Raw genomic sequence first — 18,314 nt, forward strand, 5'->3', positions numbered from 1 at the left:
CTCAAGCCTTCGACGGCTCCGCCCTCAGAGCCTCCCGAGCCTCCTATGGCTCCGCCTCCCGAGCCTCCTCCGGCACCGCCTCTCAAGCCACTCAAGCCTTCGACGGCTCCACCCTCAGAGCCTCCTACGTCTCTGCCCCCAGAGACTCCAGAGTCTTCCTGGTCTCCGCTCCTAGAGCCTCCCACGGCGCCGCCTACCCCGGCTCCGCCTCCTGAGCCTCCTTCGGTTCCACCTCCTGAGCCTCCCTCAGCTCCGCCTTCTGGGCCTTCTGAGCCATCACCTCCCTTGGCTCCGCCTCAGAGGTCCTCCTTGGCTCCGCCTCACGCGGCTCCGCCGGCCTCCCCTGTGGCCACTCCATCTCCTAGGCCACCAAAACCGGCCTCTGTCCTGTGGTCACCTCCCAGGCCTCCTGACCCGGTCCCTGTCTTGTGGCCTCCTCCCAGGGCTTCTGACCCTGTTCCCGTCCTGTGGCCTCCTCCCAGGCCCCCTGACCCAGTCCCTGTCCTGTGGCTTCTCCCCAGGCCCCCTGATCCAGTCCCTGTCCCGTGGCCTCCACCCAGGCCTCCTGACCCTGTTCCCGTCCTGAGTCCTCCCTCCTGGCCTCCTGACCCAGTCCCCGTCCAGTGGCCTCCTCCCAGGTTCCCCAAACCTGTCCTTGCCCGGTGGCCAGCTCCCAGACCATCAAAACCTGTCCCTGCCCGGTCGATACCTCCCTGGCCCCCTAACTCTCATCTCCACTTGTGCCCCCGTGGACTGTCTCACCTTCATTACGTGCCCTCGTGGACTGTCTCATTTCCCCGGACTTCCTGTCTGCCCCTGGCACCTCCCGGACCTGCCTGTCTTGCCCTCTGTGCCCCCGGACTTCCTGCCTGCCCAGTGTGCCCCCTGGTCTGCCTGTCTGCCCATGTGCCCACTTGTACTGTCTGTTTGCCCCTGGTGCCCTCATGTTGTTCTTGTGGGTTTTTGTCTTTTGTTATTTGTTGTTAAGGATCGTCTGGAAGCCGATCCTTTGAGAGGGCTCTGTTATGGTTACCCTGTCTTGTTTCACTGTTGCCCTCTTGTTTTCCATCTTGTCACTTTTGCACTTCTTAGTTTTCACTTTAGTCCCTTATGTAACTCCATAGTCCTCTGTTAGCGTTCGGTGTTCCCTGTTATTGTTTTCACCTGCCCTCATTAGTTTGCCGTTTGCTTCTGTTAATCACCTTATTATCTTGTTTGAGTTCTGTTCGTTCATTGGCCCCTTTTTCCCTTGTTTGTGTATTTATACCCCGTGTCTTTGTTCAGTCTTTGTCGATCGTTGTTTGATGTCAACCCGGTGTGTGTTTCCTCCTCGAGTCCCCTGTTTTGCTCACGTCGTGTGTAGTTTACTATTTTATGTTTAATTTCCCCATAGCGGGTTGTTCCTTTGTGTTTTCCTGTTTTGGTTCGTCTAATAAAGTTCAAGCTGCGTTTGGATCCGCATTTCCTCGTCTGCCTCGTTACTCAAGCATAACAGATGCCTTGTAAGCCTGTGTAATAGTTTCCACTATACAGTTCGACAACCTCTGTTTCAACACTGGAGCACCTTTCTTCACACCATCATAGCAGACAAATAACTTGTCTGACTGTCTAAATTGAGCAGTAGTGTCCACATAACGCTTCATGGCACGAACAGGACACAAAAGTTGAGCACTTGAATCAGACCCTGAAGAAGTCTGAAAAGAGGGAATTCAATGTGCTGGTTTATGAACTGAGGAAGAAGGACTTTTGAAGAAAAATACAATTCCAACGCAAGCACAATTCACTAACTGACAGCGCAACTCACTGACTCTTTTCACAGAAACAATAGCCAACAAAAAAGCAGTCTTTGCAAGGGCTCAAACTGGCATGAGCAAAGGAATGCAAGCATGAGTGGCAAATCCCACACAGGAAAGTGAGGATTCTGAGCAGGATTCTGATGCTGTGCACCCTTCAGAAAACTGCAGATAAGACTGTGAGATCCAAGAGAAGATCCCCCAACTGGAACAGGATATGCAGAAATTGCAGGGACGTACCCTTTCAACGTGGAAGCCTCTCTGCCCTCCTCCAGTAAATTTTGAAGAAAGCTTAAGATGCTTGGAATATCACTCGTTGCAGGATCAAGCTCCTGCTGTAAAATGCAGATAAATATCTTTCAACGAGAAGCATAAATCTGTCGTGTGGAAGAAGCCCTAGCATTGAAGATGGTGTGAATAACGGCAGGGTCACAATGCTACAGAGAAGGATTTAACCCATTGGCCAGACCCAAAACTGCAGACAAGCTGGATCCGGGTGCCAGACACTGGCCTCCAGCTGGGAGAGGAGGTCCTTCCTGGGGGGAAGCTTCCATGGACTGCCTGTCAGAAGTCTCAGCAACAAAGGAAACCATGGTCTGGCTGGCCATCGTGGTGCCATGAGTAGCACTCTGTGGTTGCATAAGGAGATCCTGTGTAACATCTCCCATAACAGAGGGATAGGTGGGAATTCATAGTAGGCAGTTCGGCCATTCATGTGTGCATCCTGGCCCAAGGCTATGGACACTTCTGCCTTTGCGAACCATAAGTAAAATGATCCACCTCTGCCCTTCCAAATCATTTCCAGATCTCCTGCACTAAATCTGGATGAAGTCTCCATTCTCCTGGATGTACTCGATTCATGGAAAGAGCATCTGCTGTCTGGCTGCATGCTCCCGAAATATGAGCTGCCTCAGTTAAGCGAGTCGCTGCTGACACCATGTCAGGATCTCGTGAGTAAACTGTAGAGACCTGCGGGATTTCGTGCCACCCTGGTGGTTCAGATGGAACACTGTTGAGGTATTGTCAGACCGAACGAGAACATGGTGGCCTGCCAGGACTCGCATGAAATACTTTAGAGCCATGAACGCTGCACATAGTTCCAGCAGTTTGATATGTTCTGTGGCCTGGGTCAGTTTACAGCGCCTGCAAATACCCTTCTGATTCCAGGTTGCTCCCCACCCTGTGAGGGCAACGTCAGTCATGACCAACTCCTGATGAGAGGGAACAACACCCAGGGGCACTCCTGTCTTCTGCAAATGTACCAGCAAGTCTCAACGCACATAAGCAATGGTGAGAAATTACAATTAGTCGATGGTGATGTCTAGATGAGAAATTGGCATTCAAAGCACAGCCAAAGTATCTTCAGAAGAGGACAAGGCCTGTCCAGATGACTGAACTGACCCCCCCACTAGATCCCTCCGCTGCTGGATAACCAGTGAAAACATCCTGAGGTGATGGATGTGCAGCTACATCCACAGCATCCCCATGATCACAAAAAAAAAAAATCTGAAGCACTCATGGAAAGCAAGGGAAATCAAGAGACTCTTCCCCAGCTCCCTGATTCTGAACATTATCATCCTCCTGTGTCATCTTCACAGGTGTAACAGATGTGACAGGTTGAAGCGAGTGTAGCAGGCATTTCAGCTGCGCCATCTCTGAAAAAAGCACAGAAACCATCTTAGGAAGTGAATATTCCTTGTGAATGTTCATCAATTCGCGATGTGGCCCTCTTCTTGGATGGGAGGGGAGCACCAGCTGCCGCAGATGCCCTGCATATCTGAGTCCATGAAGGGGCTACATCCAACAGAATGATGGTAATGAAGCAAAAAAAAAAGGAAGGATAAATAATAAAAATAATATGATACCTCTGGGTGAACCAACAGGTAATGCCAAGAAATATCTTACGAAAAAGAGAAAATATATCTAAAATTGCAGATGAATTGAACAGAGGGGTAAAGATTATAACATAAATTTGAGGAAAAATACTCAGAACAACTGAATAGATAATGATTACGTCAAGGGGAGACCGTTAACGTATAGGCGCGGATTGGACTGAGAGGCACAGAGTGTTACAGATGGAAAGCAATGAAAACTCACCACAATGCGGCTAAAATACTCCAAATCTATTGATGTAGCATGAAGTGACACAGCTTGTGAGGATGATATCTCGTTGCTCTTGTAAGCTGCACTTGACAGTGCAAATATATCACTTAACAAAAACAACCTATCTCAACCAGGCAATAAAGTGAAAGAGGCAGAGTGCTAAGCTACTGTGGCTTATAACCCACAGGGCTCAGCATATGTCACCATGTGACTTAGTTGGTATATTCTCTTGACCTCTCTTGCTGGCGATGCGATAATCCAATAGTGTTTGTAAGAGTGCATCCAAACTATTATCTGTAATAGTTTAATTTACAATTAGTGCTTTGGTTGAAAGAGATCTAATGTTTAGTAGCCCTAAATTTGTATGATGTTTATCTTCAATTTTTTTGTTATTTTGAATTTGGACCTTAATCAAATATTTTTCTAAATGATTTAGTTAGGGGTTTGTGTTTGGTAGTTCAAGGAATAGATATAGTCTCTATGTGTTGTAGTTTATGTGACCTGTGTGACATCTCAAGGCAGCTAGCTGACATTCAGATTAACCAGTTTGTCTGCTTCCTGACCTGGGCTCCAGTTAGTCAAATACTAAATTACTTGAGAAGAGATCAGCATCTTCCCTAGAGGGATGGAGTCCATCTCTCTTTAACAGGTCAGGTCTACCCCAAAATTCTTCCAATTGTCTATAAATCCTATGCTATTCTGTGGACACCACTCAGACATCCAGTCATTCAGTGACACTAATCTACTATATACCTCACTACCACACTGAGAAGGGAGGGGGCCCAGAGAATTTTACAGTGTCTGACATCGTTTTTGCAAGTTCACACACCTCTTTAACATTATCTTCAGTGATCTCCGGCTGGCGAAGCCGGACATTGTTAGTGCCAACTTGAAAAAACATGTTAGAAAATTCATATTGAGCATTAGCCAGCACTTATAAATTTGATCTGATGTCAGACACCTTGTCCCCCAAAAGGAGAAAACAAATGCACGCAGTCGAAATGTGTGATGTACACAAGTGGAAAAAAAGAAAAGAAAACATGCAGTTGAAACAGTAGAAAAACTGAAAATCAGTCAAAGCATGTGGTAAAATGGCAAAGGATAAAATGATGAGCATACTGGTATAAGCACTGCTAAGCAGGCTACAAACAAACAGACTTGTGTAGCATGCCGGCAGCAACCAGAACCAGTCAGTGTCAGTGTGAGGGTACTGGTAGTGATAGTTGTGGGAGCTGAAAATCTTTTGGCTTGATCTCCAAAATGCAGTAGCAACAAAGGACATCACTTGAAAAAAGAGCCTAGAAGATGTTTCTCGCTGTTCAGCAAATCTGATTAGTACTCATGGCACATTGCTCACCTTGTTATTGTTTATTTCACAATTTCAAAAATGTATTACTCTACTTCATAAATATTTCATATTTGCTGCCCCCCTCTGTTCTGTTGGTATTGTGTTACTTGTTTTTGGTAACACCTTATGTGTCCAGTGTCCATTTTACACATATAACAAGTTAATATTAATAAAACCTAGAATGATAACAACAATTACTTTAGGTAAGTACAAGCAGCTTTACAAAATAATTACAGTTACACAGTACATGTGTAGTGGTGAGAAACAAATCCTTGTTTATGTTGCAAAATAAACTTCAGTAGAATACATTCTTTCTGTGATTGACAGACTGTGTTCACTCCTTATCTAATTAAGGCACACATACTGATGTCTTCCTATTAATAAATGGAATACATATGTTTAGCATCAATAGATATTTTGTGCCTTAGTGCTAAGAAACAGATAATGTGTGTATGTATATATACAGTATGTACACACACACACACACACACACACACACACACACACACACACACACACACACACACACACACACACACACACACACACACACACACACATTAGTATCTGCACAGTTTTAGGTAATACTTAAGTAGTCAGTAACTTGCTAGTAATAGACTAAATAGTTCTGTCATGTTAGGAACTCACAAATAAGTTTAAATTATCTTCCACCAAAGGATTAAAAAGTTTTCCACCTTTTAAAAAAAGGTAAATATATAGAAGACAATTGGTTGTCACTTCTTTTACCCCCTTGAAGTTGAAATGAACAGCTAAGAATCAGGGAGTGTTTGTTAACTTGCATCAGTACAAATAATACAGAAAAATAAAATATAGACAGAAATACATTCTTGGTAAAAATTTATTTTCCTCTAACTGAGTAGGGTTCTTTAAAAAAAAAAGTAATAAACATATTAGTGTACTTCCTAAAACAAAATTGAATAACATCTACATAACTCTTTACATCTAGACTCCGACTGTACATTTATAAATCATAAAACTTTCAAACATAAGAATACACTAGATCAGTGGTTGCCTACCCTGTTCCTGGAGGTCCCCCAACACTACACATTTTGGATATCTCCCTAATCAAACACATCTGATTCAACTCATTAGCTCATTAGTAGAGACTCCTGAATTGGGTGTGTCAGATAAGAGAGATATACAAAATGTGCAGTGTTGGGGGCCTCCAGGAACAGGGTTGGGAACCACTGCAGTAGACCATTGGTGAAATAATAATATCAAGGAACACAGTAAAATTAAAAAGGTTGGCTACTGTATAAAGTGAACATTTTACTGCGCTACACTTTGAAACATCAGAAGCTAACTGTTAAGTTCAAACTGACAGTTGTAATTTAACTGTAACTTTCAGACTAAAACAATAGAAAAAATAGCAGTCATTAATTTTACTACATCTAAAACGATTTTAAAAAAGTCATTTCAATGGACAATAAGTTATTCTGACAAGTACATTCCATGCTTGATTACAAATCTGTCCTCATACCTCTTACAATACAGACAAAATGCATTAGTATTTCACGGCAAACTTATAAATATCTAAATCCAGGGAATTATTTTGAATTGAATCAGTAGTGCTTGCAGCTCAATGTGCATTATATTATCTATTGCTGCAGTTGATAATTTCACCTTCCACAATGTCCTAACTAAGTATGACAATACAACGAAGTTTCTAGTGACAAGTAATTTGTCTATCCACATTGAAAGCGAAAATGCTTTGCGACGTGACACAATCAGAAAAGAGTCAATCAGAACACATTTGAAGTTTAATATACAGTTACGTAGAGCAGTTTTTGGACCAATTAAATTACACAAAGGGAGAGACTACCTAGTGTGATGTCTCAGAAATAAACAACAAATGGCTAAAAAAATGTCCTGTCACTCGTCGCGATTACAGGTTGGTTAGCACAAAACTCACAATTACAAAAAGTGATACACCTGGTTAGGACACAGTTTTAAATGAAAAAACAAACAAATAAAAACAAAATAACAATCCATATTACAGTACCACAATTGCCACTGGCATAATCAAATTTTAGAACATTTCAGTTTTGTATAGTATTTTAGATTAGGTGCAAACATATTTTAACACTATTTAAAAAAAAAAATATTCCTCTGGTCTTGCAACTTTGGCTATTTTCGAAAAGTACATGCACATTTACAAATAATTTGTACAAACTAGCAAACCGTTGCATCTAAAAGTTTAAAGTTTCATCCCTTTTGACTGCTCATTGTTCAGGGTTAGGAGTAGGTCAGCAATGGATATAAAAAAAGTATGTGTGCAACTTATTTTATCAAGCCAAAATGGAAGGTGTATTACAGTAAGAGCACATAAGAAATTTCAAAATGTTCCTTGATTTTACAATGAATGGCTACAATGAATGGCTTTGTTGGGGTGGTCCTGGAGGAAGCTGGCTTAGGACGTCCAAGCTTGAACATGGACTGTGGGGTACACTACAAGCTCCTTCTGGATTGCCACGCTCTTCAATGGGGCTAACAGTAGTTCTAAGGCTTTGTAGTCGCTGCCTCTCCTGGGCTTGCCTGGCACGGTTAGCAATGTATCTCACCCGGCTTTGGCTCCGTGAGGAGCTTCTCCGCACAGGGGGTGTCTCCTCCTCGTCCTGTCCCACCTCAACCTCGGTCCTGCATTGAGAAAAGTCTTTGCTGGTGAGGGGCTCCACATCAGTGAGCATCTTGAGCTGCTCCGTTAGGTCATTTTGTGGTATCTTTTGAAGTTTCCCTTGTTGGCGACTGGACCTCACAATGAAACTGCGACTAATGCTGCGGTACTTGCTCTCAAAGTTACAGGCAATGTCATCTGAAGTGAGATCTCCAAGACTCTTGGATTTGGAGCTGCTGTCAAAGACTTTTGCTAAGGGGGTGGTTGACCTGTTTGAGCCAGAAGAAGCGAGGGTCAGTGACTGCTTTAAGCCCTCCATGTACAACCTGCTCCACGTGTGGCGTCTCTGCATGAGCCGGCTGGCGTCTTTCTCGGTCACCAGAGGCCTGGGCTGTAACTCGTCCTCTGGCTCGCACATCTCACCCTCCCAGAGGTTGGGGTTGGACTTACTCTTGTTGACACTTGGGACATTGTGTGGTGCAATGGTCGACCGAGGCTGGCCACTCCTGTTGACCATCGACACCTGGTTGTCCGAATAGTCCCGGGTTGCACCAAGGCTGTTGATGCTCTTCCTGGTAAGGTTGGGCAAGGACAAGTCAATCACAGTGTCATTGGAGGAAATGCTGGAAGACGATGACACACTATCCCGATGGCTGCTGGAGTCAAGTTTGTCAATAGTGTCGATAGAGACCTTAGGGACCGCAGAAGGTTTGTCCACTGTATTTACTGCCTTCACTTGTCCTTCACTTTTGGTCCTCCTGACTGGAGTTCTCAGTCCAGTTTGCAAGGAATTTTGTCCGATATCTCTGTCAAACACAGCCTTTAACACCTCAACCTTCTGAGAGCTATGAATGGCGGTGCTTTCTTTTATTGTGTCTATCTCTAAAGTCTTTCTTGAATTTATTTCAGGTTCAATGGTTGTGTTTCTCACAACCTCAGTATCTGCCCAGTCTGGTGTAGGGGGTGTTTCACATCCAATTTCAAGGTAATTCATTGAGAGTGAAGAGTTGATGTGGCTGTTCCCCAAATCTTTGCCACATCTACTATATGGACTGACACACTGGGTCAGCGGAGATGGTTTCAAAATGGCATCATTGTTTTTAAGAGGTTCCTTACTGGAAGAAATTCTTATTGCTATGGATGGTGAAGACAACATAGTGGATTGACTGGGACAATGTAATGAAGGATCCACAGGACTGTATGTGGAGGTCACAGGGTTGTTCTTCTCAATTTCCTCAGGAATGCATTCCAGACATGAGTTGTTCAGAGAGGGAATTGGACTTTGCACTTCAGAATGTTCTGCAAGAGCATGACAAGAAGACAAGTAATTAGAAATAAATATGGATGTAATGACAATTGATATGCTCTTTGAGAAAATTAAAAAGAATAAGACTATATTTAAGACTAAATATACAGTAACCCCAAATACTGGATTTTTTTGGGGATAATTAAGTCACTTTTAAAAATTTATGAATATCATTGCATTAGATCTATGACCATCAATCATGGTCCTTGAGTCCCCCAGCACTGCAAATATGAGAGCATTTACTCATGAGTTGATGTGTTTATTCAGGTGTGTTTAATATGGTCGACATACAAAATGTGCATTGCTGGGTGACTCCAGGACCAGGATTTAGGACCACTTTAGTAGATAACTAAATATAAACAAGTGGCATCTGCAAAATAAATGATGCTAGAGCTTTTCTCAAATCTAACTTCACTCTTCTGAGCCATTTTAACTTTTAACAGACAGGCACCTATATGATTTTAGTGGATGTTTGAAGTTAGTTTGCCTCAAGTTCACACAGGTGTCCTAGCAGACTAATCACTTGTGTAGTTCATCCCGTTAACTTTAACTAACTAAAGTTTGACAACCGTTCCTTTGTCTTAATTTTGAACAGTATGTCTATTATATTATAATTTGAACCCTAACAAATGACTGTGTGTTTGTGCTATATTTCTTTAAAATAAATGCCACTTGCTTTGATATTTTGGTATGAGCTATATTATGATGCAAATCAAGACCATTGATTTTGCTAATGAATGAAATGATGCAAATACATTTTACATAGCACATTAACTGCAAATAAATAAATAAAAATAAAAATAAATAAATAAACAAGCACATTTTGGCAAAACCAATTATAGATTATGCTGCAAACACATAACATGCTTATCTAAACATAACTGCAGCTGAAATTGATTATAAGTCCTAATGGATAAAGATTTGATGGAAAAATTTGATGTTAAAATAATAGTAACAACAATAATAATAATTTATATAACACAAAAAAGGGAGCAAAATACCACATTAAAAATAAAAGATTGCAATAAATCAAACTGTAAAATATAAAGCACATGAAACATACCTTATATATATATATATATATATATATATATATATATATATATATATATATATATATATATGATAAATTATGGTATAATATGGTGTACAAATCTTATTAGAAAATGATAAAATCATAAAAAACAAGCAAAGAAGGACACATCAGTGTTACTTTCCCTGTTCGCAAACTTATAATATAGGTCATCGGTGCATTTTTATGTGATTGTACTTGTGTTGAGCCAACATATTAAAAGCCCTTAATTGGATAAAATCACTGTACATGATGTTGAAAAAAGAGTTACATCATTTCAGAGAATATTAAACAATACAGTTGTCAGAATACTCAACAAATAATCGGTTTACCTGGTATTTGGCCAGCCACTCAGTTTTGCACTAAGGACAGAAAGCATGCAAGAAGGCAACAAACAGGCAATTTATTAGGAGAAGTGAAGAATGAAACCAAAAGTGTAAACAGGAAGGATAGGTTACACCAGGAAATGTACAGTCAAAACATGAATATTCTGCTTTGTTCCAAAATAAATTAATGAGAATGTTAAAGAGATAATTTATCCAAAAATGAAAATTCATTGCATTTTTTCCCCATACAAGGAAAAGTGACTAAAACTAACATCCTGCCAAATATCTCCTTTTTTGATTCGCAGAAAATCATACGAGTTTGAAACAACATGAGGGTGAGTAAATGACAAATTTAAATATTTGGGTTACCATTCCTTTAATTTTTTAGGATATCTAAATTGTTGTCAGGAACAAGAGGATTAGCAGTAACATGATGAGGAGCAGAGCACCTACAATGTGGATGGTACCTTCAAGAGTACTAATATTCAACTGCAATATTCTCTGCTAAAGAAAAAAAAAAACACAGTAGATAATGCCATGGCATTGCTCCGAAATAAAGGATGGTTATTTACTGCAGTAATTTTTTTAATTATTATTTGGAATTGTTTTTATTTGTTATTTTATATTGTTTTGAATTTTTTTTTGACTGTTTTGGCTTGTGAATGGCGCTTGGTCTGTGGTCTAAGCAAGTTTCTCTTTTACGCAATTACGTGCTTCCTGCCTCCTCCTCCAGGTGACGTGTGACCTCACCAATGAGCTTACGTCATCCTTCTCATGAGTGCGCATCACAGGGATGTACGGAAGTGAACATTTGTAGTTAAAAAGTATATAAGTATTGTTTTGTTTCCAAAAATAATCAATCGTTTGGGTTCAGAAGAACTTTATTTTGATGCACCCTAAATATGCATTTTGGACCATCATTCACTTGCATTTTTTAAAGGAGGAGGCCTGAAATTAAATTCTAAAAATCTTAAATTCTGTTTAGATGAAGAACATCTTGGATGGCCTGAGGGTGTGTAAATTATCAGCAAATTTTCATTTTTGGGTGAACTATTCCTTTTAAGACTTACATTAGAGTCTTGTGACTCTTGTGCACTACAATATGTTGCAATATGTTTGCCTGTTAAATTCCCTGATATTTCCAGGAGCACAGAGGTCAACATTATTGCACAGAGGTTCTCATGTAGTCTTAATTCAGGTCATTTGGACTTTGATGAGAAATGCTTGAGTTTAAATTGAGATCTCTGATTTGTAATCGCAGACTACGGGTTACAGGTTATTTTGGCTAATCCGAGTACAGTCTGAGCATTGTTGAGATCATTGTGAACATTACTGGGTTCTTTTTCTCAGAGGAAAATCTGAGAAGCAGGAGAATCCATTTGCTCCCTTTCAATCTCATTGCTGTCTAGGCAAAACAAATGAGATATGTTTCCTAGTATTTTTAAAAGTATTGGCAAAACCTTGCTTCATTTACAAGTTGTAATTTACTAAATTAATTTACAAATCAATTGCTTCAAAATCCCAGAGAAATATGGACGGATGTGTCAGTTTTCCCCACAGTCACCAAGCAGCTACATTTGCATCCAACTCTGGTTTCAAGATATTAATTTATGGACACAAACGTTGGGCAAATGCAAAGTGAAACTGGTCAATAGCCAACAGGTCTCTTAATATTTGGGATCATTTATTACTTTTCTAGGAAATACCCACTGACATTGCAGAGTTGTAGTAAAGGTAATCATTTGACTAAGATGATCCACACCATCTGCAAGGTCTTTGGAAGGCAAATGTTTTTGTTGGGTTCCATCATAACCTATGGAGATCTACCCTGCTGAGACTCTTAATAGAAGCTTTCCACCACCTGACCAAACAATTCTCATTGAAAAACCATGCTGTTCTGGTCTGGTCTGGGACAGTTGGTAAAGTTACTTAGTTAGTTTCTTTTTCACTGTGGTGTTACGAAAACAGGGTCAGAATGTTTGTAACAAATAAATCAGTTGGTGATGGTGTGTGAGGTAAACACTGGAGCGAGTGCACTATGGAGGATGATCACTTATTTCAGGTTTTAGGAGTGTTCCCTTCCGAGGGAACTCGCACTGCGTCGTTGAAAACGACTCTTTGGGGAACGCTCCTTAGCGTGTGCCTCTGAATTATGAATGAATCTATTCCAATCTTGATTGGTGTTGCGTCATGACGTAACATGTGACGGCATAACCGGATGCATAAAAGTGACGCCGGTACACACACACATTAGCTTTCGCTCTTCAGCAAGCGCTCTATGTTGAAATTGTTTGTCTTATTTGGTGTTGTTTGTCTGATTTAAAAATATTATGGCCACCGAACAGTTCAAGAAGTGCGTGCACCCCTGCCCTCGTTTCATTACGGGTAGGGACACGCACGCTTTATGTGTGAACTGTTTGGGAGCGCTAGCACGCACAGGCAGCTCTCGAGGGATCTGCCTGTGAAAGTTGTGAAGCACTACCCATGAGAGTGCTGCGCTCCGGTTGGCGTGCTTTGATGAGCACGGTCAGGCTCGCGTTCCCCACGGTTTTGGTCCAGCGTCTGTTGAGGCAGCGCGGCGATTGAGATCGCGGGGTTCGCAGCGGATTTTGCAGATGAGAATGAGACTGCTGCGGCACTTTCTCATTCTTCGTTTGAGGATCCGAGCCTACTGTGAGTGGTGCAGAAGCCAGCGTCGCGGCTTCTTCTGCCCATGATCAGGTCCCGATGCTTGAGCTCACTGCTTCCGAGGAAGTGGATATGCTCAGCATCGATCGCGGATCGACCGTGAGCCAAGCACGCCAGTTTTTGGCCAAGCTTATGAGGAGCTGATTGAGGTTGTGACGCGTGCCGTGGCCAGACTGAATATCAGCTGGCCACAAAATGAGCAGGGAACGCAAGTTGAAAGCAAATTAGGCGTGCGTTTCCTGCGGCACAGATCACAAACCTCAGCGCCGGGGTTTGCCGTTTTTCCCCGATCTCCACAAAGATATCTAAAACGAGATCGTGGGGTAAACCGCATCTCCAGCCCCAGTGTTTGATTACAGACGATGTTTTGGGGGCACGGGATATGGGCTAAAACCCCGGCGCTGCCTAGTAAGCCCTGCAGAGATACATCTGCTTTAATAAGTAGGGCTTACATGGCGGCACACAATCTCTGACGCTTCGGCCGTCTCTGACGCTTTTTGGTTCCCTTAGTTGAAGCTTCGGGAAAGAGGTCCTACCGAGGTGGTAGAACCTCGGAGGGCTGTCCCCGCTGCAGAGCAACCGCGGTTGCTCTCGCAGCGGAGTCCTCAGGAAATCGGTGTCGGTTCCCGCCATCTCTGACGCTTCGGGCCACATCAGTTTCCAGCGAACGCACACCGTGCCGTTCGTGTCAAAAAATAAAAAACAAGCATCAATGGTGGTCACAGAAACCGTATCGACTAAATCCTGCCGGTCTTTCACTTCAGGAAGTCGAGAACAGTGCTTGAAAAACACCCGAGACCAGCCTCGAGAGGCTGGTTCCCTTAGTAGAAGCTTCGGAAAGAGGTCCTACCGAGGTGGTAGAACCTCGGAGGGCTGTCCCCGCTGCAGAGCAACCGAGGTTGCTCTGCAGCGGAGTCCTCAGGAAATCGGTGTCGGTTCCGCCGTCTCTGACGCTCGGGCCACATCAATGTCCAGCTGAACGCACACCCTGCCGTTCGCGTCAAAAATAAAAACACACATCAATTGTGGTCACAAGAACTGTATCGACTAAATCCTGCCGGTATCTCGCTTCAGGAAGTCGAGAACAGTGCTCGAAAAACACCGAGACCAGCCTCGAGAGGCTGGTTCCCTTAGTAGATTTTGTAGAGGCATGGAATCATCTTCCCAACATATCTGCATGGGTCCTGCATATAATAAAATCAGGGTACAGACTGCAGTTCGGGCACCGCCCCCAAATTCTCTGGGGTGGTGCAGACTACAGTGGTTCCGAGCAGGCTCAGGTGATGGAACAAGAAGTGCAATCTCTGCTGCTGAAGGAGGCCATAGAACGTGTTCCTCATTCAGACAGGGAGTCCGGTCTTTACAGCCGGTACTTTATAGTTCCAAAAAGGATGGGGGTTGAGGCCGATTTTAGATCTCAGAGTTTTGAACCGGCCTTTGAGGAGGTTCAGGTTCAAAATGCTTACCATTCCTGTCATCGTGAGTCAGATCAGATCCGAGGACTGGTTTGTCACGATAGATCTAAAAGACACCTATTTTCATGTACCCATCCTTCCAAGTCACAGGAGGTTCCTGAGGTTCGCTTTCGGGGGCGAAGCTTACCAATATCGGGTTCTTCCGTTCGGCCTAGCACTCTCTCCCGCACATTCACCAAATGTATGGATGCAGCTCCTGCTCCTCTGAGACTTCAGGGCATCCGCATACTGAATTATATCGATGACTGGCTCATTCTGGCCCAGTCTCGAGAAATGGCGGTTCGGCATCGAGATGTAGTCCTTGGCCATATTCGAAGTTTGGGGTTGAGACTCAACACCAAAAGTGTGTGTTACAACCATCCCAGTGCACAACGTTTCTGGGTGTTGTGTGGGACTCGGTTACGATGCAGGCACGCATGTCTCCTGCACGTGTCGAGTCCGTTCTGGCGATGGTGTCCAGGTTAAAGCTAGGCCAGGCCATCACTGTAAAGCAGTTTCAAAGACTGCTGGGCCTCATGGCAGCGGCATCCAACATTATACCTTTGGGCCTTCTACACATGAGGCCCCTCCAGTGGTGGCTGAAAGCCAAGGGGTTTTCCCCAAGGGGAATCCATTTCAGTATAATCAGAGTAACGCAGGTGCCTTCGTTCTCTGCTAATATGGAAGAAACCTTGGTTCCTGTCCCTAGGGCCAGTGTTGGGAGCGTCATGTCGCGGAAAACCGTTTCGACAGACGCCTCCCTCACTGGCTGGGGTGCGGTCATGGACGGCCGCTTTGCCAGGGGTCTGTGGCAGGACCATCATCATTCTTGGCACATAAACTGTCTAGAGATGTTGGCTGTGTTCAGGGCTCTGAGGAGCTTCCTTCCAGACATCTAAGGTTACCATGTCCTAGTACGTTCGGACAATACATCAGTGGTAGCTTATCTGAACCAACAAGGGGGACTCAGATTAGCCCTCTGTGCAGACTGGCGCATCAGATAATTCTTTGGTCCCAAGGGAAAATACTGTCTATCAGGGCAATGTATGTTCCGGGGTTCAGAATCAGGGAGCAGACATCCTGTCGAGGCAGGGGCTGAGGCCGGGGAATGGAGACTTCATCCAGAGGTGGTGAAGTTGATAGGGGACAAATTTGGACCATCGGAAGTGGATCTATCCGCATCTCGAGGGACGTCCCACTGTCCACTTTGGTTCTCCCTCTCACATCCAGCCCAACTGGGGTTGGATGCCATGGTACAGGCCTGGCCGAGGCCTCGCCTGTACGCATTTCCCCCGATCGCTCTGCTCCCGGGAGTCCTGGAAAGGGTCCGCCAAGAGGGCATCAGTCTACTTTTGGTTGCCCCGATGTGGCCGGCCTGAGTATGGTTCTCAGACATAATTTCACTCCTGATAGCTCCGCCACGGCAGATTCTTCTGAGGAGGGATCTGTTGTCTCAGGCAGGGGGCACAGTTTTCCACCCTCGTCCAGAGCTGTGGAAACTGTGGGTCTGGCCCCTGAGGGGGTTCAGTACCTAAATGCTGGTCTATCAGCGGGGTTGGTTGAAACCATACTTAGCTCTAGGGCTCCGCCTACTAGGAGATTATATGGCCTCAAGTGGAATGTGTTCTCCACTTGGTGTAGAGAACATGAATTAGATCCAGTTAACTGCCCGGTGGCTTCAGTTCTGGAGTTTCTTCAAAATCGTTTCTCTGTGGTCTCTCCCTTCCACACTTAAGGTGTACGTGGCTGCCATTTTGGCTTTCCATGCACCACTGAGTGATGGGCCTCTGGGGAGGCACCAGCTGGTCATTCGTTTTCTCCGTGGTACATGGAGGATGAGACCGACAACCAGGTCCAGGGTTCCTGCCTGGGACCTGGCGGTGGTTCTCGAAGGGTTATCCCTGGCCCACTTCGGACCCCTTCAGTTGGCTTAGCCCAAGGACCTGGCGTTCAAGATGGCTTTTCTCTTAGCTATTACCTCTCTAAAGAGGGTGGGAGATCTTCAAGCCCTGGCAGTAACACCAGCTTGCTTGGAGTTTGCCCCTGGCGGAGTTAAAGCCATTCTGCACCCGAGACCTGGCTATGTGCCTAAGGTGCCTTCTAACACGGCATGGTCTCACGGTCCTGCAGGCTTTTCATCCTCCACCTCATGTGTCGGCAGAAGAAGAGAGGCTCCATTTGCTCTGCCCTGTCAGAGCTTTGGGCATTTACCTCGAGAGGTCCTCTTCTTGAAGGAGGTCGGACCAACTGTTAGTGTGTTTTGGGTCACCTAAGAAGGGGCTCCCTGCCTCGAAACAAACCATTAGTAATTGGATTGCTCAGGCTATTATCTCGGCCTACAAGGTGCGCAATTTGCCTTCACCTTTGGCCATAAGGGCTCATTCAACTAGAGGCATGGCGTCCTCTAGGGGTCTCTTATCGGGAGTGCCCCTCCAGGAGATCTGTGAGGCAGCCGGTTGGGCTACCCCACACACTTTCATCAGGTTTTATAGTCTGCACCTCCCTAGTACACCTGGCGCACGTGTGCTCTCGTCCTAGTTGAGTGCCTGAGTTCAGTTTCACTCTAGGGCAGGCCTTTTTCGGTGCGTGGCCTAGTGGGCATTCGTTCCCCAAAGAGTCGTTTTCAACGACGCAGTGCGAAGTTCCCTCGGAGGGAACGTCTCGGGTTATGACTATAACCCTTGTTCCCTGAGAAGGAATGAGACACTGCGTCGTCCTGCCACGCCCCTCAATGCCTGAGAGCGGCTTGCTTCATCGCTAGGCTAATGTGTGTGTGTACCGGCGTCACTTTTATGCATCCGGTTATGCCGTCACATGTTATGTCATGACGCAACACCAATCAAGATTGGAATAGTTTCATTCATAATTCAGAGGCGCACGCTAAGGAGCGTTCCCCAAAGAGTCATTTTCAACGACGCAGTGTCTCGTTCCCTTCTCAGGGAACAAGGGTTATAGTCATAACCCGAGACGTTTTTCCCCCTGGTTTTCACTCATCTAAAGCACATGAAAGACATGTCCCATGTAGCAAAAAGTAAAGCAAAGAGAAAAAGGCCAGAGGTTTACCATCATATGCTGAGGGGTGGTGTATCACCTGACACGAACAAAAATATTGTAAAAGTTACCAGACTAGCTAAAAAAGGACATGTATTAACGAAATACTATATGAGTAATATATTGATGTATTAAACGAGTTTTAATGAGCTAGCCAGCATTATCAAGTTCCTTTATGAAAAAGTTGTGTGTAAAAATAATGTGCTACTAGTTGAACCATCATAAAATCATGAAGATACGCTAAACATACACACATTTTTATTAACTTTTAAAAACTTCACCCAAATATTAGCGAAATTAGACAGCTACCTAGAAACAACTGAGTTAACTTGGCGTTGGCAAACTGACAATTGTGAGTTACCACGTACTAAACATTCCACCAGCACAGTTAATCACAATCAGAAACATTTGGCCAGATTGTGAAAAAATGCTTTGTTTTGGATTCTCTTGTTACTTTGACTGGATGTCCCTATTGACATTGCAGAGTCCTAGTGAAGATCTGCCTTCAATGAGATGATCCCCACACTATTCGCAAAGT

General features: G+C 44.1%; 1 protein-coding gene across 3 annotated transcripts in view; it reads right to left on the reverse strand.

Annotated features, from left to right (window-relative positions):
• Positions 1 to 6,096: 6,096 nt before the first annotated feature.
• plch2a (phospholipase C, eta 2a) overlaps positions 6,097 to 18,314 on the reverse strand; it is a 240,627-nt gene continuing 228,409 nt past the window's right edge. For 2 of the 3 annotated variants that reach the window (XM_052108447.1, XM_052108448.1), the window contains exons 22-23: positions 10,590 to 10,619; positions 9,070 to 9,178 (exon numbers count right to left, since the gene is read on the reverse strand). In XM_052108447.1, the coding sequence (XP_051964407.1) occupies positions 10,609 to 10,619 (11 nt within the window). In that variant the 3' untranslated portion in view covers positions 9,070 to 9,178; positions 10,590 to 10,608. Of the gene's footprint in view, positions 9,179 to 10,589; positions 10,620 to 18,314 lie in introns of all 3 variants that reach the window. The other variant, XM_052108449.1, reaches the window with a different exon arrangement.

This window comes from Xyrauchen texanus, chromosome 37, assembly GCF_025860055.1.
Source record: "Xyrauchen texanus isolate HMW12.3.18 chromosome 37, RBS_HiC_50CHRs, whole genome shotgun sequence".
In the NCBI taxonomy this organism is placed as follows: Eukaryota; Metazoa; Chordata; class Actinopteri; order Cypriniformes; family Catostomidae; genus Xyrauchen; species Xyrauchen texanus.